General features: G+C 29.3%; 1 protein-coding gene across 4 annotated transcripts in view; it reads left to right on the forward strand.

Annotated features, from left to right (window-relative positions):
- Positions 1 to 18,341, forward strand: part of LOC121121446 (uncharacterized) — a 242,521-nt gene extending 224,180 nt beyond the window's left edge. For all 4 annotated transcript variants that reach the window (XM_071889826.1, XM_071889827.1, XM_040716379.2 and 1 more), the window contains 2 exons: positions 17,083 to 17,275; positions 17,694 to 18,341. In XM_071889826.1, coding sequence (XP_071745927.1) covers positions 17,083 to 17,275; positions 17,694 to 18,016 — 516 coding nt within the window. In that variant the 3' untranslated portion in view covers positions 18,017 to 18,341. The remainder of the gene's footprint in view (positions 1 to 17,082; positions 17,276 to 17,693) is intronic.
- The last annotated feature ends 5,412 nt before the right edge of the window (positions 18,342 to 23,753 follow it).

Here is a 23,753-nt window from a genome sequence, read left to right on the forward strand (position 1 = left end):
TTCTGGTAAATAATAAACATCTATTTTTATTTATTGATAAATTATTGCTTTTATTTGACAAGTTATATATACAAAAGTATATATTTAGATGTGCATATTTACAAGTTTGTACATCCATTTTTCTTTCATTTTTTTTAAAAGATTAATTGCATTTTAAGAAAAATATTAAGTTGTTGTTTTTAAAGAACAAATTCCTTCTTCTTGAAGAAATTTGTTCACCAAACTAATTTATTATTGAGGTTATGACAATAATTTTCATTTAAAAAATATTTCCCAAAATTAAATTTAGATATTTCAATTGGATTAAATCCTAAATATGTACCAAAATTGTAAATACTATTTTGATTACATTAATTGTAGAAAATAAATCAGTATGGTATACTTTGGTGCAAAACAGCATACCAAAGGGAGTCCCATCATAAATAAAAGTTGTCCAATTTTTCCCCTAAATATCTAAATATTTGTGTATTTGTATATCTAACATTTTTAAGAATATAATGTAATTTGTAAAATTCTTACTTTACAGACGCCCTAAAGTGCCATAACCTGCGGTAGAAAAACCAGTTTCTCTTGTTATATAAAACTATAGTGATACATTAACAATTTTTTTAAAACTTTGTTTACTTATCTAATATTTGACGATCGTAGTTGCAGGAACGCCAGTACTCTGTAAATTTTAAAAAGCAGCTATAGTTCATTAATAAGGCATGAACAAACTAAAAAAAAATATTATCTGAAAGTGGTGTGACAGTCTGTAGCTTGTTGTTTTAACGTATCGTTTAAAAAAATGGCGCATGCTGAGAATAATTTTTAACAACGGTATCTTTGTGAGTAGCATTCACCTATATTTTTATTAAACTAATTTAAGTAAACAAAGCCAATGTCTCATAGAATTATCTGTATTCCTTGAGAAGTGTGGTGAGCGCAAGTTTTTGGGCGATTTGAATTTAATATTCTGTTCCCCATCTTTTTTTTATTATCAAATGGTCTTTTTTAGATATGTATATTGTATTTTTCATGATATGACGTTTTTTCGGAAATCATATTTTATTTTATTTTTAGAACGACTTTATTTTAGAAAGGTCAAACTTTTTTTTAGTAAATTGTGTGTAAATTTCATTGAATGACGTTTTGTAAGTAACAATTTCAATTTACATTTTGTGGAACAGGACTCCAAATGGTGTACAATGAAACAACCTTCAGAAATTTATTTTTTTCTATACAAAAATAAAGAAATGAAGCTTAAACAAATAAATGTTTCTTAAGGAAAATTAGCGTGATTATTGTCTCACTAGCAGTAGCACTCATATATACATTCTATATATTTCCCCGGCATTATAAAGCACGGAAGAAAAGACAAACTTTTATTTATCAATATAGAAAATAACTCGCCAACAAATCCTCAGATCGTCAAATGAGCATACTTATTCATAAAATGATGAAAAAAATCGAAATTATACTTCATTAAAATTTCAAAATAGTTTCTTGTAATACTTAAAACAGAAAGAACAGGTTTTTTTTTTTGCCTTGATTTCATGTGAACAATACTATAATATTAGAATCACAGAATGATGGATATTTTTATAAATTGATATAATGGCATAAAAATCCTGGGAAGACTTTTGTATCCTCCAAGAGAATTTCAGGAACTTCAAGGTCCACCACTACATAAAATATTTCATAGATTTAAAAAAAAAAACATCCACGTACCACTAAAGGGACATCATACACCACAGTTTAAGATCAACTACATTAAAACTACCCATTACAAACCCTGTTAACAAATAGCAAGCTATTTCCAAGGAGAGAGAGAACTTTGCATGCACAGCGTTTTTACAGTTATATGCAATGTTTTTTTAGTTAAACAAAATAGCCTCTAGGTGGCTCTCCAATATTTTATTAATAAAACACTATAGAGTATTTTAAGTGATGTTAGTGTTGTTGATGTTTGATCCTTTTAAGGGGCCAAACAAGTAAGATGTAAAAAGGACTCATTTCTTTATTAGAATTAAGGAAAAAAGTGAAGTATTAGATGTAAAAATGAGACCTACAAATAAAATGACTTAATCCTTACTGTTTATCGAAAATGTATCCCTTTATTGCATAGTTTTATGATACATCTGCCCCAAAAATATGTTAAAAATATGATAATGCATATTTATATTTCCATACTATAGAAAAAAAATTAACTATTGCAATGAAAATAATAAGAAACTTTTCCCTAATTTTCTATTTTTTTCGTCCCTAATCGATCAAAAAAATTGTACAAATTTAAGTAATTCATAAAGATTTTCAATACAGATGTGAAGTCTTTTTTATTTAATTTTTTTTTAAAGCAATTTGATGAATTTCCATGAAGATTTATTGGAATTTTGTCCATTTCATATAATAAAAATATCAACTTTCAATCATGATGTAATTTATGACGTCAGTGAAAACGTACTACCCTTATATCTTTATTTGTACAAATACGTTTGACAAATAGTAGTTTTTTTTGTTCTTCTATGTCTTTTAAAACTTGCAAGTAGATTTCAACAAAATACTTTTCAAAAGATCGAAATATTATAAATATGATAGTGTTGAGCTCTGAAATTTGTTCTGGGTAGTCTTGGAGAAGAATTCCTACCTCAAATATTATCCAGATTTGGATTCACTCCGAGCTGCTATTATGACATTACATGCCCTTCATTCTTAAGAGCTGCCTATCTGTTCGCTGGCCTATTGAGGGTGTTATTTCTCTTGGAGGAGGACTTAGAAAATAAAAAATATCGCTTAATATAGTATTTCAACGTATCACAAATTGGTTTTGAGTTGTTTTTTCTTGATTCCATACAAAACCACGAATGTAGGTATTCGTGAATTTCTATATTATCTAAAATAGGGGCATACATTTATTTATTGATTTTTCACCACCAGCTTATAGAGGTCGACTTACATTTAGTTTTTATAAAGCATAAAAATTATTATTGTAAGTAAAAGTAATACATTTAAGATAAGAATATTAAAATTTTGAAGGTTACATAATTGTGCAAAGAAAAAATTAACAAAATAAAATAATCCCAAAATTTAAATAATATATATGTGTCACATAAAAAAATTAACTAAAACCCGCTTGAAGTCAGCCTCACTTACCTGGTGAATGTATAGAGGTATATAATTCCAAAGACTAGCTGATATATTTGGGGGGGGTAGCTTTTGTTGTGAGCAGAGAATCTCGTTTTTGTGGAAGAGATTGTTTTTATTTAGTATGTTTATCTTTTTGTTTAAACTTCGGTAAAGCTTAATAAAATCTTAAATGACACATTTATGATACTGAGTGATGAGGTGGAGTCTTTTGATTTTACATCGAACGTTGTCGTTACCTCCCAATGAACGAAAAAACCCACAGAAACGTTATTTGGGTGAAATTAATAGAGTTTATATTCCCTAAAAAGCCTTTATGAGTGAAATAAGGATATGAATTATGTGATTTTATACAAGAAGCCTATTCTATTCTATTCTCTAGAGAAGTGTAAACACACAATATTTAAGTGTATAATAAAATATCTTGTTTTATTAATGAATACATTAGTCTGCATACTATAATATGCAGATATGGAAATAAATCTAGAACACATACAAATAAATATAGACAAAATGTGCCAAACAAAATGTGTATGTATGTATGTACCTATATAAACAAAACTCGTTTTGACAAAATAAATAGCAAATCTTATCAATCATATCAGTAAACATAATCAAATTATGTACATATGTTATTATAATAATCTATAATGGGACTCTACAAATATTCTAGGAGTAATTGATTAATGGCTTTAGAGCCTACTCAAACTATTACAGTCTATCTAATATTTATGTTATAATTTAGTTGATTATATACATTACGTATCCATGTATTTGTTAGTGTGCATCAAAACTAAATATCTACTCTACAGTTGATACAAAGGAAACATTTACTATCTGAACGGAAATGATATGTTTTTAGCCGGACTTTTACATCCCTCTCATACCACATATTATAGCCGTCCCAAAAGTGCACGGCCTTATAAAGATAGTAGTAAACTATTGGCTGTCCAAATGGAACCAACAAATAAAATGACTTGAACCTTACTCCCTATCAAAAATATATCCTTCTAATGCCTAGTTGTATTATATATCAAATAGATCCTAAATGTAGTAAAAATAATAATTATTCTTTTTTGATATTGAAGTGGATCCTCCGACTTTCTTATCTTTGTAAGTAAGAGTCGTTAGCCGCAAATTTTTCTATCAAATATGAAGGGTTCCTTCTCCACTGATGATTAGATGCCTCTACACTCTATATTGATAAGTGAAAGAAAAGTTACGTTACAATTTCCGCAGCACACCTTCATCTATTAACACAGATCCAAAATTAAACTTAGAAAATACCTTTTTCATTTTACATTTATTCTAAAATTCACTAGTTTGAGTTACTGTGCATGCATCCTTATTTCAAGCTCCATGGACACAAGAGGACTCGTTGCCGATCCGTAGTGAATGAAAGATTCCAAGACAAGTACTTTCGACCCTCACAAAATAAAATCCCGGCATCTAGAGACAGTTTACAAGGAATTCCATACCACAGATGAACACTTCTTCATTGATGACCACCGATCTAGAATTCAGATCCTAATCTCAAGAGCTAAGAGGGATTTCATTTCAAAGCTTTAGCACTTAGTTTTTCTCTATCTCCCTTTCTTTCCCTCTTTTTCCTTCTCTCTCTCTCTACCAGTGAGGGCAGTTTAAATTTATGGACTTTTCTTATGTGATCTATTCAAAACGAAGTTTTATCCTTAAAATATTGTCGTGGTCTTATCTCAAATTGACAAAGATATACAGTGTTTTTGAGGAAGCACTTTTTTTATTAAAGTTCAGACTTTCAGCTATCAAATGAAATATTTTTTTTAAAGTTGAATATATGTTTGTCTGGAAGCTATAAACCTCTGAATAGAAAGCACCTACTTTCAAGTTTAAACAATCATAACTCAAAAATAGGGTATAAAATATATTCACATAAATTATCTTTATCTTCAACACCAAGCACTTACAAAAGATTTGAACCTTAAAGATAGCCAAAAATTGAAAAAGATGTATGCCCTTTTCTGAAGGCCACGAGGCTAGCAGAGAAAAAATAAGACCCTATTTGGAATCAAGGGATCAAACTCAATTAAACTGATCATATACTATTTTTGTACCATTTTTCCTGTTGGGCAGTGTAATTTGACAAATCTGACACAATTTTAGGGATTTTTAGTATAAATTACTTTGATTAAATTAAAATATTACTGTGTATCATTAACATCAAGTAGAACTCAAAGCAGATTTTGATACATCTCAACATTGAGTCCCCAAAATGGCTTCTCTTTCAATTTTAATTCAACTTATGACGTTGCGAAAATGTTCGCTATAAGGCATATGTTTCAAATTTGAAGCGTCACATTATTTAATATTTGTTGTCCAGCTTTGGAAAATCGCAAGACATATATTCAGGTAGCAACTACAAAAAGCAATATATTATTTTCATCTATGGTCACTAACACTGTAATGAGTTTACTTGAGATCTGTATGAATGACAAGCTATTTATTGGTATTATGGAAGATAATAGGTTATTGTGGATTTCCAATCCATCATACTCAACAATAAGGATACATAGATTTCCCTTTTTACCTCCGTAACTTAATTATTGCATTGCAACGTTTTTTTCCTATAAGAAACAGAAAAAAGGCATAAATAACATATTAGTAGTAAGGCAATTTTTCCAATCTATTGAACTATTATTCAATAACATTATACAACACCATTTTTGCCCGCTGGCTAAAATACACATTCATTATTTAAGCCATAGAACAGGAAGAGTACCATTAAAATTTATAATAGGGATAGCCTATTTTTAAAAATCCCTTTTTTAGTATAATTTCGATTCAAAGCCATATTTTGAAATTAAATAGCGATATAAATTAAATTTAAAAGTAATGCCAAATGATAAAAACATTCCAAGATTCCAAAGATAAACTATTATTAAGGTATCTTATATACATTTCCTACTTTGTCTAATCATACAAAAATCCAGTAAAATGAAGGATCATTTATGAAAACAAATATTTTTCTCCATTTTTTTCAATTGCATTATATTATATCTAAAACTAAGGAATAAACATTATAAAACAAATTCAATAGATTTTCTGTCAAAAAAAAAAGTTAGATTTTGATTGATTTAACTTCTAATTTGCATATATAATATTTAATAAATAAAGTAAGTTTGCATTAAAATGTTTCAAAATAAAATAATTTTAATATGTTACATGTCCAATGTACGGGTATTTGATAAGTATTTATTAATTAAATCTAAGTTTGACTACTGAACTTTTCCTGTCTCTAAAGCATCATTACTTCTTATAATTAGTCAAATAATTTACTATATTATAACTTATTTCAAAACAATTTCAGGGAATCTTACATTCCATAACTATTAAGTATTCTGTAAAAAAAATTAAAGGCTGAAATGAAAAAAATAATAAAAATCGTTTTTGTGTTGTTTTTTTTACGGCAAAATGTAAGTTCTAATATAAGGTTTATTCTTTAGTCTCTTCCTTGACTTCATTTTTATAGGGTTATACCCATTTGATAGGAACTGTATTCATAATACAGCTGAGAAATTTTTTATCTATATACATAGTTAGACCTTTAAATATGACTTTGAATAGAAATTGTACTCTAACAATGTGATTTTAAAAAAAAAAGGCTTTAAAGCCCAAACTTAATGTAATTGAATATTTTAAAGATTATTTTCGTGTCATATGGCTTTTTTTTTAAATAATGAATTGCGTTCCAAGACCCGCATTTTGTTGCATAGTGTAACTATTGTCGAGAATTGTTCACAGATGAACAAGAGCTCATTCGAATTCAACCAATCTACGTTCAAAACACGGATAACGGGAAAAGAAGTAGTCACAACAAAATACTAAGTAAATTTCCATATAAGATGGATCATTTCTTAAAAAAACAAATGTTTCTATCAAAATAATAGTTTATTATACTCGTATATCCTCATTTTTGGCCAAATAAATAATGTTTTATTTAACGAGATTCTCTAAGAAATATCGATCTTTTACTAGGATGTACCTACGTGACAATATGTCTCTTATACATATACTAAATAAATGATGATACATAGAAAATGAACAATAACACAAAAAAATAGAAATTTGTAGTGCTGTCTATTTATTTGTTAAATGATGTTAAAATCCTATTGAGAAAAATATAGTTATGTTTTAGTCTTAAAACGGAGTTGAAATTTTCAAATTTGTGATTTCGATGATTGAAGTTGAGTTGAGTTCGAGAAAGGTGATGACTCTCACATTTCATTTCGAGTTTGCAGTCAAGAAATACAATAAATAAGAGAAGTTTGGTTATTAATTAATTGGATATTCCTATTTGTATATGGTATTTCATTTAATACGATTGGCTCACGTTTAGTCATACACAAAGGAAGTTATTTCTAAACGTGATAATTATTGAATTATCCACACTTTTATACTATATTAATCGAGTTTACCATGAAGGGTAATGACCATATTTGTTACATCGTAATTAATCCTGTTTCTCTTCTTAGAAACTATTTCCATAGTAGATGAGAAGACTAGGAACTGAAGTTGCAGGTATTGATAAATACCTTATGGTTAGCTTAAATAAGTATGGAAATGCTATTTTTCTTCATTGTTCCATACCTTAAAGAGGTCATTTAATCGATCGATAGAGGGTGATTCTATATATCGATTCTGAAATAATACATAACATTTATAATATGAAAATATTCAGTGGCCCTTGGGCTGTGCAGTTGAAACTGTGAGTTATAAACTGTAGAGTATCCATTTGGGTGATGCGATTCCCCCAACATTATCCGAATCAGCAGAATCTAATTTTGGTACTGCAACTAGGTAAGAAGATCCCAAATACAAAATTTTAGCAAATTTGCTTAACGATTACCTCAGGCACAATTGCAATATTTAAGCCCATATGAAACAAAACTTTTTTTTTCTGCTTTATTTAAAAAAAAATGTATTTTAATGAAATATTTAAACGAATACAATCGGATCATCGTGTTTTATTATTAATTTTTTGTGACTATAACTTCCTTGATTATAAAGAGCAATAATTGATTATTTAATAAAAAGACATTATCAAACTTCAGTTCAGAAAAGAAGAAAAAAAAATCAGTAGTTTTTCCTTTTTAGTTATTTTCTTTTTTAATAATTATCATCTTCATATGATGATATAAGTTTATAATTAAATTAGTAACTATATTACACAAATATATAATTCCTCAATTGTTAAATACAAACAATTAATTAATTTTTTTGCTCTCTGTTTCTTTGATTTGGAAGGAGAATATTAATTGTTTTCAATGATCTGAAAGATGTACTGTTAGTTTTTCTCTTTTCTAGCTTGGCCCAAAAAAACTCCTCGTTTTACTCTATTGTTAACCACAGACAATATAGATTTTTTCTCATTGCTTATGCAAAAGAAACGATCTAATTCCCATTATTCAACTGGTTTCAGCAAGAAACTTTTGTCTAGCCTTATAAAGTCAAAATAAGATATTCCCTTACAAACTGTGATAAATTTAGAACCTCTAGAGTATCTTTTAGAATGGGTAGGAGTGTCGGTTTTCCATATCTTGAGCTATGTCTCTTGCTGCAGAGTCTCTCTTCTAAAGTCATTAATTTTGATACCGTCTTTGTTTTGATGTCATTTCCAACTTGATCTCAAAATCATGATAATGGTATGAGCTCTTCAGTTAGGTACCACAAATGTACCAAGAATACCTTGATTCCTCCATCAGCAAAAATTTAATCGATTTTCATATATATGATAAAGTTATTGACTAGTACGGTATCATTAAAAGGTGCTGCTGAAAAAAGTAGAGCTATAAGGCAAAAAGACCCTTTCAGCTATCTTCTTATTGGTGAATGTAACAATGCAAGGCTTTTGGTAATGAAGTATTAACTTCTTTGACAACAAAGTTTCGACAAACGCGATATTTTGGTAGATTTTCTTACATTCTCCCTCCTTAATTTATCAAAGTTTTCCATATAAGATAGAATAACTGGATTCCATGTTGTGAGTCTGGATCCAGTTATCTTCATATATTTTGGACCTGGCGTCTCAAGTAAAATATCCAAAAGAGTATCACAACCTTTAGTGCACACATTAAGTGATTAATGGAATACACAACAGAATAATGACTTAAGTTAAAGACTATTTTATCCCAACACTAAAATGTTCACTAATGCTACAATGTGTGTATTATGAGTGCAAATGTGTCCCTCGGTAATATATACTTGAAACAAAGAAATGAATATTTACAGACAACGCAGTAGAATTTGATGAATGTACTATTTACTGTGCATGTAAATCCGTTCAACTGACGTTATTGTAGTAATATAAAAAGGGCTATCTGATTCCGACAATGATTAATAATTTGGGGGGGGGGGACTACAGCACTCTAAATGTAGTTATTTTCTGTGTATATTGGAAAAAAATACAATATTTACATTATAAATTTATATTATATTAAAAGGATAATTTGTCATACAAAAGGAAGAAAGTATGTCCTTTATTATTTTCAGTACTGAAGTTTAATAATGTCTATTTTATTTAATGAACGTTCTAGGGGGGATCACTTATTTATCTCTATAATGAATGAAACTGGAGTTACAAAAAAACGGCCCCAATCATTGTTGCTTTCTTTACAAAATATATAAGTAAACAACGCTTATACCCCTTTGTACAAAATAAAAAAAAATTATACACTTTGTCAATGTTAACTAAAGAATAATAGCACTTACATTCTCAAATTAAGAAAAAATTTATATACAACAAGGAATATTCTATACATAGTTGGTTAAAATAAGGTATTTTTTTTTTGAGAGTGGAGTAGTTATAATTAAAAGAAGAATTGTATTAAAACATTTTTTTTATAAGTGTCATCAGAATAATAACTAAATAAAAAAAAGTTATTTTAATGCCTTAAGATTGTTACCAGAAGATTGTTTTAACTCAGTTGTCTCCTTCATTTCATATGTATTCCACAAATAGAAAAAACTTTACATAGTTATCTTTTTGTTTAATTTGTTTTCTCTCTGTTTTTTAGCAAATTTAGATATTTTATAAAATTATAAGACTAAAGTCAAAAATTCAAATAGTCATTTTTTGAATCTTGACGGAATTTGACGGAAAAAGTAATAAGTAGTTAAATATCCGTAATAAATATTAATACATAAGAATCCAAATAGGAGAATCGAAAATTATACATCATTTTCCCAAAGACAATACCAATTCTAGAAAAATCATCAGATTATCCAATTTTGGATTATGATTAAAATTATTGGGTCATCACTATTTAAAATAGACTGCGGTCACATACATACAAAGTCAAGTTATAAATCGCCCATTATTCTTTTTGGATTATCCGTAAGAAGGAATTCGCCTCCAAAAACTAAGGCACTTTAAAATTCCAAGGCATATATTGCTAAAAAAAACTCACTTTGAGAGAGCCAATCAGAATAGAAGATTTTAAAGACATCTTAATAGATGCCACAGCAAGATACGTTGCTTTTAATATCAAAATACCAAGAGTAAATGGAAAGTTCTGGGACTTAGCCTCATACGTAGTGAGGTTCATAGCCACTCGAATATGGGAAGCACGCCATCCATAGAAAGTCCCAAGTATGGATGCCTTTAAGATGCAGGAAGAAACAAAGATGTTCTTGGAATTGAGCCCACATAGTGAAGGGCAAGGGTTGTCGCCTGAAAAATTTAAAACATATTGTGAATATTTTTAAAAACATCATCGTCTTAGATAAGCTTTAGCTATAGCTATGGAAATTTTTATCACTTTAATTTTTATTATAACTTTTAACGTGTTTTTTAGTATTTAAACTTTCGAAAGGTTTAGTTGACTTACTGAATAATTTACCGATTTCTTTTTCCGTTATATTAAGTGGTATAACAATAAAACAAACAATTCTTGTAAAACAAATTTCTTCATCAAACCAATGACAACTGAGACGGAGACCAAAAGAAATCCTGTGTCTTCTTGGCATTTCACGCATTCTCTTCTGCTCTAAGGGTATCATTCCCTCGATTAAAAAGCTGAAGAACGCCAACAAGAGCATTGAGAGGAAGCCTGGAAGCCACAAAGCTAAAAACTCAAATGTGGTGTAAAGAAAACTTGGCGAATTTCTGGTCCTTGCCTCTTGTGACCAGACTGCAACACTCTTGAATATGGGATCGAGCACGCCATCCATAGAAAGTCCCAAGTAAATAAACACGCAGGAAGACTACGTGACAAAGATGTAAGGTCTTGGAATTGAGCCCATAGTGAAGGGCAAGGGTTGCTATTTAATTTTTTAAATAGGTTCTAATTCTGTATCCATTCTAGCAGACATAGTAGATTCTAAAAATATTGTTTATTTGAAAAAATGGAATTTTTAAGTCAGAATTAATCTGAAAAATATATTTTCTAACTTATATATTCGTATTTGTTTTGACAACCAGCATTTGAGTGTTTTTTTAACAAATAATTATAACAGCCATTGTTGTTTTTATTGAAATGTATTGGGCACTTGCCGTAAGTACTAACGTTTTTATGTAAAATATTGGGGGCCTGTATTTTATCTTTATTTTATATCCACTTACGGTAAAACCAACGTGGAAGAATTCATGGGAATCAATCCAAATAATCCTATTATTCTTACCTTTTTCCAATATGAAAAGTATCAATAGCTCATTTTTGTAAGTGACAATTTTGAAGTTTCTTTCATTTCAATAATATAACAGACCATATTTAAATAAATGGTAAAAATAGATACACATATACAAAGTTATTTTTCTAAATATAATGAACATCAATTAGTGAAGGTTATAGTCATTTTTGGACACATAGAAAGATATTGATGCAGTTTTCCAAGTCATACTGATTACTGGATGAGAAAAATATTTTTCTTGTATAACTAGTTCAACAATTTTTTTAAGCTCTTTATTCTTGCTCTTTATAGAATTTTATAGCTTGAAATGTATGTCTTGCCCAATATTTTACATAATATTAATTCTTCTTTATGTCTAAATCCTAGTGAGTATACATACAAAAAAGTGGTATATTTTGATAAAAAACATATTTGCTGATCACTATAAAAGCTTTTTTTCATAATACTTTTTTTTTTAAATGTATCTCCAAAATAAGTTAATGATTTTGATATACCATATTTTCTTCAGTACAGATCTGTAATTTATAATATATTAAATACTTTTATTTTCTTTTATTCTTTTTTCCTCTTTATCTATGGTTAAAGTTATTACAAGTTGTAAAACCAAGTGTATATTAATGATTCCCAAATGGTAGTTTGTGTACTCATTTGAGGTACGTGGAGATATTTCAAGATTCTAAAATACCATTTATTTACCAGCAAAATAGTTTGCACTGGGTAGGGTATACGTGACTGAAAACATGTTTAGAAGGGGGAAAAGATAGCAACTAGGCTTTATTTTTCAAATTCTTTTATGAGAAATACCAAGTAAAAAAATAATTATTTGGTTAATATTAAACTTGTTTTGTTTTTTTTATGTGCTAAAAATAAGGCAAAATATGATACATTAATATTTCAATCCGTATTGGCAGCTAAAAACTTTTCCCATCCTTTTGAAATTGAGCATACGTGTATACTTATTTTTATACATAACATTGAAATATAACTAGTTATATTCTATTTTCGGTCTTTTTAGTTTTTGCCCTACCCTAGTGGCAATGCACTGAGAGAGAAATCATCTCAAAAAACAATGTCATTATAGAAATAATGTTATCCATTTGTTAGAAACAGCCGTTCACATCAATGATTCTGCAATCAACAAAGAGCTATCATCTTTTTAATAGTCTGTATTTGATTCAATTTATCCTTAGAAAAAAAGAAAAACACGTTGAAGAAACTACGCTGAGTTAAAATCACTAAGCCTGATAGTTTTTATCTACTCCTCCAGAAAAAAAGATCTAGAAGTACAAAGATACTTTCCTGTCTTAAAAAAACGGTTATAAAAGCAAGTTAAAAAATATCTAAAATAGAATATACAAATCTAAAATATCAAAAATTTAAAAAAACTAAGTAAATGTAATAAAATACTCTACAGAACTAACACCACACACAAAAGTACCCGTTATTCATGACTTCTTTTGAAACCCCTGTAACCTTTTATGACCCATCTGAAAGTTTTAAAATGACTTATTGAAGTAGTTGTAAAATTAAACAGTATTTGCTGACCATCGCAAGCAGGGCCAGTTGATCCAGGGATTCTTAGCGTAAGAACTCCATACTGGGCTGTTGAAAAAAAAAATCGAATTATCTATACAAATGCCGAATAGTACAATACCTTATAAATATTTGATACTTTGGTCCCCAATGCCTTTAATATTAAGATTGATATAACTACGGAAAACACTCGTAAAGTTGAATTAAAAATTATTTTAACTACAGTTAAACAGTTAACTACAGCAACGAATTGCGAATGCATTTTCCTCATCATTCAAGTAGGCCCAGCAAATATCAAGGATTGCATTATCCTCTCTTGATGATCAAGAAGAAATATTTACCTTCAAGTGCCAAGGTATGGGAGCAAGATGGTAGGCTGATGCTCTTTCTAAAAGAATATGAAAACTCCCATTAATAAAAAACTGTTTTTATTGACATTTTAAACCCCTCATAGTTGATTATTCTACAGACTTCGGATCCATTAGATTCTTGAAGAAAGGAGTTTTATACTATACTTTGTTTTATGAAATCAATCGTAGTACATGAATCACAGATTGTTGTTTCATACCAAACAATTCTCTCTAACATTACCCATGACTTGTAATTTTCACTAACTTTGGATTTGAGATATTCGAAACAATCATCAAGAGCTCATATATCGTAGACTTCATAATGACACGCTCAATGGATATGTTTTAAAGAAAGTGGATATATAAGTTAAATAAAGAAAGAAAGTGGATATTCACAGTACAAGCTAAAAATATAAAACTTTTTGGTTGTGATTTAATCGTTGTATGGAACATCTACATCAGGCCTAAGATAACACAAATTATTCGAAATTAATATAATGTCTAGCATACAGTGTGCAATCTTCATTGCATAGCTTGGCTCTTTTCCCTCAATTAATCAAATTTTTAAGTAAACAAGTCGGCTGTCAACACAAAAGTTGGCAAAAATGATTCTTTTCAAAGTTAAGTGTGGATTATATTTGTATTTTCCCTGAATTATAGTATATTTCTATGATTAATTTATTCTTATAACCCCTTTGAAGACAACGCAAATTGAACTTTAAGTACACAAAATTGATCGTCACAATAAAGGGATGATAAATTAATATATTTTATTGAAAAGGCCATATTAGAACCAATATAATTATCTAAAATGAAATGAAGGTTTTAAGTTATAGCTAAAATTCTTCCGTATTTTAATTCATCCAAAAATTTGAACACAAAGCCTATAATTTACTCAAACATGTCAATGAAATATTGGTCTGTATCATATATCTCATTTTTTTATTTTTGTTCAAGATTGTTTGTATGTTGATGCATCACACATTTGAATGAACGTGTCATTTTTTTAGTATTCAACCATTTGTCAAAATTTTCCATACTCATTCAAATATACCTTATTTAAGAAATGTAAGAACTATATTACTTATATGGAAGTGATGAAATATCAATGAATGAAAAGAAAGTGCGCGGTAGTATCCAGCATTGCCCAGAGTTGCTAGGCGTCGACAAACAGACAAACTTTAATTTATTAATATAGAAGATAAGTCGTAAAGAAAGAATTGGTTTTACTTTCCATTTTTCGTGATCACATTCACACCTAGTTTCTCAAATTACTCAATGTTCTCTTCTGAAGAAGGGAATAATAATCATTACAACTTGGGAATAAATAAATAATATGACGTCATGAGCCTGGGAGTACTTTATTCTGCAGACTAAAGTACTCTCTGACGGAGCTTAGCTACTCGCGCTCTTTGTTAAGCCTCATCTAAAGTCACATTTACTATTTCATGAATATACATACGGCTTATTTCCTTTTTTAATATTAACTTTAGCTAAACACACTCGTTGTTAAAAATGAGTCCTCAACCTAACCTATATTTTGTAGTATAGAGTTGGTTAAAATATGAGTTGACCTAAAAACCTAATTTTAATTTCATTCATTTTTAGATACCATTTTAATATAATACACACGTTCTTTAGTATTATTATTTCTTAGAGTATTTTCACAGTGCTAAGATACACTCACAAACATACATACAGATTAACATCGCTTTATTAATATAAATAGAAGATATCAAGCAGGAGTAAATTTCATTATATATTTGTATATTAAACTCATATAGGTTTCCTCATGCGATTCCAGTTAAATTTGTGATTAAATGAACTATCATAAACCCTGCTGAGAGATGCTTATTATATTCCTACTTGATTCTAATTGTATGAACTACTCATCGTTACACATTGAAGTGCTTATGAATTCGTTATCTTTTTAAACATATTAAAATATATGCATGCAGGTCGTCAATTGACGAAATTCATTTTTCTGTATTTGCTCATAAATGATAGTTTTAGACTTTTAATAAAATAGAAAAATATTGTGCTGCCTACGTTTGCTCTATTTTGAACAAGGATTCTTTATCTGAACTGATTTCCGAAGGCTTCCTAGAGATCCAGATAAAGGTTAAATTGAATCATAACATTTTCAAGTTTTGCTTTCTTGTATAATAGTAGTCAATAGAGATTCGGGATAAATTGATAAAAACTATCCGTCGAAAGGAATTCACGCCGTCCTTTCATTCTGTATTATACTTTTATCACTTTGCCCAGGAGGACCATATAAACACACAAGAATACAGTGGGAATCTTAAGGAAATTAAAATACAACACTGTTTCTAGGAAATTTAATTTAAATTATCATAAGATTAAGCAACATGGAAGTCAAACAAATCAAATTGTCGTATAACAATGAGAAAGAAACAAATAATAGATATGAAAACACAAAAAAAGAAACGTCAATCGATCCATTTTTGAAGCGTATAGTGACTGGTGATGAAAAATGGGTCACTTGCGAGAGCAACAGCCGAAAAAGATAGTGGACTAAGCACTATGAAGTGACTAAAATGATCACCAAGCCCGGATTAACGGACTAGAATGCTATGCTTTGTGTTTGGTGGGATTGGAAAGAAATCATCCACTTTCAGCTGCTCCCATAGAGCAAAACATTCAATTCGGACTTATATTGTCAACAACTGGCCTGATTGAATCAGGCGATCGACCAGAAGCGCCAGAACTTGTCCATAGAAAGGGTGTTGTATTCCATCAAGACAACGCCAGGCCATACACATCTTTAACAATGCGCCAGAACCTCCAAGAGCATGGATGTCCATGTCCACCACATAGTCCAGACCTAGCACCCAGCGATTATCATATTTTCAAGCATTTGTAAAAATTTCTTGATGATACAAACCGGCCTATAGAGAGGCTTGTGAAAGTGAGTTGATAAAGTTTTTTCCAATAGTGACGAAGACTTCTTCAATCGCGGAATTATGAAATTGCCTTCAAAATGGACAAAAGTTAACCAAAAAAAAATTGCACATATTTGATCTAAATTGAATATTCCTAATTATGTTGATTTTATTGTCAAAATAAAGTGAAAAAAACTTATAAAAAGAAATGGAAAAATTGTTGAAATTCTCTAATGGTAGATAATTTGTCTTTGTCAAGTCGTACCTCATTGTATGCGTAATTGACTAATCAACACATTACTAATGCTCATATAATTAAGGGATTTCTCGAATACATTAATAATTTATATAACTATTATATCTATGAAGTTACAAAAACTCTCTCATATCAAATATACTCTTAAACAGAATGTATATTCTTATGAAAATGATTCTTTTACACTAATACATATGAGTAGATCAACCATTGGTTCACCCTTTTAAATTTTGTCTAATATTTTCAGGTTGAAAATGCTGTTTCTACCTACGTTCCTGATGCAATGATAGTTGTTTTTAGTGTTGTAAATAAAGACTCCCTTCAAACAGCAGAGTCCATACTAGAATATCTATGGCGATCCGGATCAAATACTGACAAAGCAGTCATTTTGGTGGGAAATAAGTCGGATCTTGTCCGCTCAAGGGTTGTGTCCATTGTTGGTAAGTTGGATCTATATTAATTCAATCATATTTGCTTAATATATATAAATAAAAAAGAGTTGTTTTAATATTAAATATCTGTAATATTTAATTGACGAATTATTATGAATATATAATCTTATAAATGTTTTATGTCATACTTAAATGATTATAGGATAAATAATAAAAAGCCATTAAATCTGAATAAAAGGAGCTTCCTAAAGCTCCTTATGAAAAGATTCTCTAAATTGGAAGCTCTTTCATTTTTTTAATAATAACAATTCACTTAACTATAATTCAGTAATCATGCGTATAAAAAACGTTAAAAACAATGTACGCAGCTCACAATTACAAAATGATTAATAGACAAATCAATACCAAAGTATTTCAACTCCTTTTTATGTAAATAAAAACATACTTAAATAACTTTTCATTCCAGATGCAAAAAGTAAAGCCACTTCCTACGATTGTAAATACACAGAGACCTCAGCCACCTTAAATCACAATGTAGATGAGCTCCTTGTGGGCACACTTACACAAATCCGATTGAAATTGGCAGAACGTCAGAGATTCATGCGAAAAGGAAGAAAATCAGCTGGTATGCCAGTTTCTCATATGAGTACGAACTCCACACTCACAGTGCAATCCTCATCAGCCAATATCCGAAGAAAATCCGCCGGCACTCGAGTTAAAGGGATTCTTGATAAAGTTCTAAAAGGAGAATCGAAATCCAAATCGTGTGATGATTTGCATGTCCTTTGAAGATCTAACCCTGCACTTTTTATCTTTCTTTCTATTATTTTTTGCACATTGATTAGGGTGTGTCCCAACAGCGTACCCTGAGGAAGAGCAGTCCTTTATTATTGTAATTGTATTTTCAAAAAATGAAACTAATGTTGAAATTATTTACTATGATATTTTTCTAACACTCTGTGACTGAAAAAACTAATTATTATTTAATATTTTTGTATCACACATGTCACCTGCATGTTTTAATTATTTTAAAATTTGTAATTCGTGTTTCATACATATGTACATACCTATATTTTTTAAAAACAAGTCTACTTTAATTATATATTTGCTTATATATCGTGAATTACTTCTACTATATAATACTGGAAACCTGTAAGCGAAGGCTCAAGCGCACCCGCTACAAATGGGGTAGAAGAACTAAGTAATTACTACAATAACTACATAACATAAGATCAATAGGCTCATTCATTAGATTCAAATATTCAAATGTATACCTAAACAAATACCTACAAAGTGGCCTGTGATAGGCTTGATATTGGAGTTGAATAATTTTATTAAAACTGTGATTTAAGAATTTCACAAGCCTTATTTTATTAAATAGATATATATTTGGCTATTTAAACCTAATAAATACTTTTCCCCATTGAAATACGACAAATGGTTAACGAATGGCCTTTTAAGCTTATGTTACATTATTTAAGTAACTTCTCAGTTCTTCAGCCCCATTAGTAGCAGGTGAGCTTGAGCCTTCGCTTACAGGTTTCTAGTATTATATGATTTTACTACTACATACTTAATATTTTCCCCAATCCTTTACTCATAATATTCCTTACTTTTGCATGATTTGATGTCTGCATAGAAAACTTATCCTTCACCATAGGTGAGAGGAAGTTCATCATATTTTTCACACTAGACAATGTTCAACCAATCTGCGCGCATACATAAACCCGCGCCGGAATGTATTTGGAAGTAGAAAGAGGGCCAAGTTATATAATTAACGTTATTAGGGGAATCTGCATAATTATTTTTTTCTTTTTGAGGGCTGTGGATTTTTACTTGGCTGTTTGGCTTACTTAGGCAGACAGAGAATAAATAATCCAATCTTGAGAAGATTAATCCAGCTCTTGTGATTGGTCTCCTAGCAGATATTTTGTTAAAATCAGGAGCGGGTAATCAGCCTATTAATTGATGGCTATTTCGGCACAATATTAGCATATAAAAGATGAAGTAAATAGAAAAGTATTTTGCATACATTGACACCTCTATAAATAAGTTGCTGTTTTTTGACACAAATTTATTACATAAACTTTTCTTGTAATTTTAGAGTTAAAATTTTTGGGAAGAGGCTAAATTTGAACAAATAAACAGAGGTTTTTGGAGTAATCGATTTTTTTTTCGAAAATTATTATATTTATAATTTTTTAGCAATATGTACTATGTACATTCACATTCCACCATAGAGATCAAATACAAAGAGTGCCTAGGCTGAGCAAAAGTAAGGGAATTGTTTTGAAGCCGAAAGTTAGTTGACTAAAACAATTTAAAATATAGTTATTTATGCATCAATCCCTCAAGATCTTGTATGGAAAAATCCTATACTTCTATAAAAACTGAAGAGTTCCATAAATATAATCAAATGTAAAATACAGTGAGGATTGAACATAAAAATGTTTGAAGGGCCTTCTATATTGTTAACATACACCCATATATTACAATACAATTTGAATGTTTTAGTCAACTATGACGGCATTATCTTCTTCTTCAAATCATCAATGTATGTTTTTTATCTATGCATTGTACAAAAAGTCTAAAAAGAGGTCATTCATTCAAGCCGCCCTCCCCATAAAAAATAAATTTATATAGGGCATGAGTGGAGCCTGGAACAAAGCTGAATATGGGGGCACATTTTTTTATTTCCTTTTTAAAGCATGTTTATATATATATAAATATATTTTTACTCTTTAATTTGAACGAATTTAGTCCATATTTCGTTTAACGATCTTTTTTTAGAAAAATAATATTTATTTATATTTATAAATAATGATTTTGTTATAAAAAAAGGTCAATCTCTTTTTATCTTTTATTATCTTTCTTTGAAAATGTATTTATTGTGTATATATTTAAATTTTGACAAAAATTATATCCACTACAGGACCCCCAATCAAAAGAGGGGCATGGCGCAAGTGCTCCAAGAGCCACTTAAATCCAATCCTGCCCTATTAAGAAAACATTTATTCCCTTTCAAGCCATTTTAAATACATATATGGACAAAAGACTGAGCAGTATTGCTTAAAAAAATGATATTTTATAAAGAAAATAAGAAATTCATAAAATAGAATCTCTCGTTTTTTTTGTTAAAATTATTATTTAAATTCACCAAATAATTTCCCAATTTTATTTAAGTAAGTGAACTATTTCACAAATGTTTGTATGTAAACATTTAATGAACATAACATATATTTTTTTTTATAAATATGCAAGTTTAAAACCCTCAGCTTTATTACATTCTTTATTAACTTAAGATGCAAAAAAAAATAATCTTTGGATGTCAAAACCAACCTCATATTTATACATATATTATGAATATATCCTTTTTTAAGAAAAAAAAACCATAACATTTCAAGCAAATCAAAAACCAAATGATTGTGTTTCCTCAAATAATTTATGTACATGATATTATTTAATTTTTTTTTCCAGTGTTATATTAATATAATTACATTTTTTTCCCCTTTTCATTTATAAATAACTTTATTTTTAATCGAAATTTATTATATCTATTTAAACAGAGTCTTTCAATAGACAAGTAGCTGCTGTAATCTGCACAAAACTATCCCTTTCAAATTGCAAAAGTTAATTTACTCACCATCAAAATATATAATGATAATTATATTAATACCGGCCTCTATAATATATTTTTTATTGTTATAGAGAAGTTTTTAGAATCTATATTTGAAACGAACAAAACATATCGTATAATCATTTAAAGTATGTGTAATTAATTATTATTAATGGTATTTATTTCTTATATATAATCATGTAACATATTCATATATCCATTACTGAAATATACGATTCCTATTGAAATTGGTGTATATCTGTATATATAATAGAGTTCGCGTGTGTCCTTCATAGGTCCCGTACCGTTGGACATAGGAGGGTGAAACTTTGCAACCTATCTCTTTTGAACCTTGTCAGGCTTAGAAAGGGTGTTAATTTTCGAATGGGTCATATTTCGGGCATTTTCTATGCTCAAAACACAAAAAAGTTTTTTTTAACTTAAGGAGACTAGACAAGGGGTTAAATTATGTATCAAGAATTGACTGGTTTCTCAAGAAACAACTTTAGAAATAATAACATTTTCAAAACTTATTTAAAATCAAAAATATTATGGGCAAAAAACGAAATCGGTCAAAATTGCACTTTGATTGTTTTTTGTTTTGTTTTTATTGTTGTTGTTTTTCAAATACAAAAAAAAATTAAAATAAAAAATGGTGTTTTAGTTAAAATAAAGTTTGTAAAAATTTGTCTGGAAATTCGTGTGCATTTAAATTGACACATAAAAGCTGATGTCATTTTCTGAATAATTTTTCAACTTTTGTTCTCTTTTTTTATCAAACGTCAATTTTTAAGGAGAAACGCCGCAAAACGATCTTTTTGGACATTAAATTATAAACCCTAAGAATACAACAATTTCCAGAACAGTTTATGGTACAATTTTTACAATATTTGCAAAAAATGAACCAGTTATTGAGGATTATTGTTTCAACAACATTATTCTTCATTTTTTTGTTTTTTTTGCAAGTAAGAAAAAAATTGTTCGGTTTGTGTTTATCTTTACAATGAATCCCATTTTTATTATTGCAAAAACTGTGCAAAATAGTTTGTTGGAATTTTCTTCGCTTATTTCGATTTGGCAAATTTTTGTACAAATAAAAGATGTACTTCTTATCTTGACAATTTTTTCATTTAATATGTTATTTGAAGTTTATAACAGTTTTTTTTTTTGTTTTAATTCATAATGATACATATACATATTATACAGGCACTACATATATTATAATCATCCCCCACCCTGATGTGGTCTAAACATAAAGAAGAAATAATATTGACCATTGTCAATGTTATTTCCCGCTCCTTCCTTGGCCTCAGCAACGCCGGGTATCCCTTTGTTAGTATTTATATACGTAGGTGTGTCTATGTCTTCATTTTTAAGAATTTATTAAAGTTACAAATTATCAGAGGTTTTTCGTTAGTTAGGTAAACGCTAATCTGCTAATTTTCTCTCATGTTCCACTATCGTTAATTATTTTTACTTATATTATAGTTTGAGGATGCGATATATGCTTCTGTTACGATTTGCGAATGTGTAGGTTGTGCTCTACACATGTGCGAGAATACACAGAACAAAATAATGGCTGTTGATAAAAATTTATTAAAATAAAACAGAATTTAAATATTATACTATAATACAACTATCGAAACGAACATAGTTTGTATAAATTGGGACGACCTGTTCATTGGGACAACATCTATACTGTATCAAGGTTAATAGAAATACAAGGTTAGATCATCATGTAATCGGGCTTGCTAGAATTTTCAATTTGATGAATCGTACCGACTGCTGGACAAGAGAGGGAGATTTTGACGTTACAAATTCACAAAAGCTCAAAATGAAGAACTGGGACTACGTTGTGGGCCAAGAGAGAGAAGTTTGGTATCCTTGGAGTATGATATTATATGTTATTTACATTTTACAATATATGTATATATTATTATTAACTGATTAATATCATTACGATAATAATACCTATTCGCCATTCCGAAAAAGTATAATGTACTCGCACAATGAAACTGTCAGTGGTGCAATTGCCATTTGTGATTTTCTTAAGAACATAATTTATCATCATTTTCCAAAGGATCCCTCAAGGAGAAAAAAATGGGAAAGTGTTTTTCATCGAAATGCCCCTTTAAGAAAATACCCTAGAATTTGTGAGAATCATTTTGAGGAAAATGCTTATAAAAGGGATTTAAAATGTGAATTGCTGGGACTACTTTTAAAAAGAAAATTGAAAGAAGATGTTATCACTTCCAGAGGTCTCATACCTAGAGAAGGATTTGAGCAAGCTCCAAGGAAAACAAAATGAATTAAGATAGGTGACCATTTTGAAGAAGATACGGTACTGAAGTATCTTTCCTCAAAAGCCTACTGTTACATTCAATCCAATGGTCTACCTCCGGTTCCTAGTGTAATAACCCTCAAACGGTGGATTCGAGATTTTTAAACAGCTCCTGGAATACAATCAAATATTATTAAAATTATCACTCAACAAAGCAAAACCAAAAAACTCCAAATGGAAACTTAGCTGTCTTGTGCTTCAATGAGGTGAAGCTCCCTACCAATATCAAAAAAAGACGTTGGATATGCCTATGGAGTAAATTTGGATATACAAAAGGATATTCTCCAAAGAATGATAAATGTGATTGGAACAATGAAACAAATTAATATAAATAAAAATGGTGAAGTGCCTAAGTCATCTGCTTTGAAGCCCTGCCAAGAAGGTATAAGTATTTCTTCAAAATCTTTGATATCATTGTATTAATACATAAATAATGAAATTGGCCTTCTATATATATTGACATTTCGTTTAATTCAAGATTGTCTTGAAAACTTTTTTCGAGAATAAGATATATTGGACGACCCACTCCCATCCTAATGCCATATCGGCCATAGATCGATTTCGGATAC

This window comes from Lepeophtheirus salmonis, chromosome 7 (genome assembly GCF_016086655.4).
Source record: "Lepeophtheirus salmonis chromosome 7, UVic_Lsal_1.4, whole genome shotgun sequence".
NCBI classification, from domain to species: domain Eukaryota; kingdom Metazoa; phylum Arthropoda; class Copepoda; order Siphonostomatoida; family Caligidae; genus Lepeophtheirus; species Lepeophtheirus salmonis.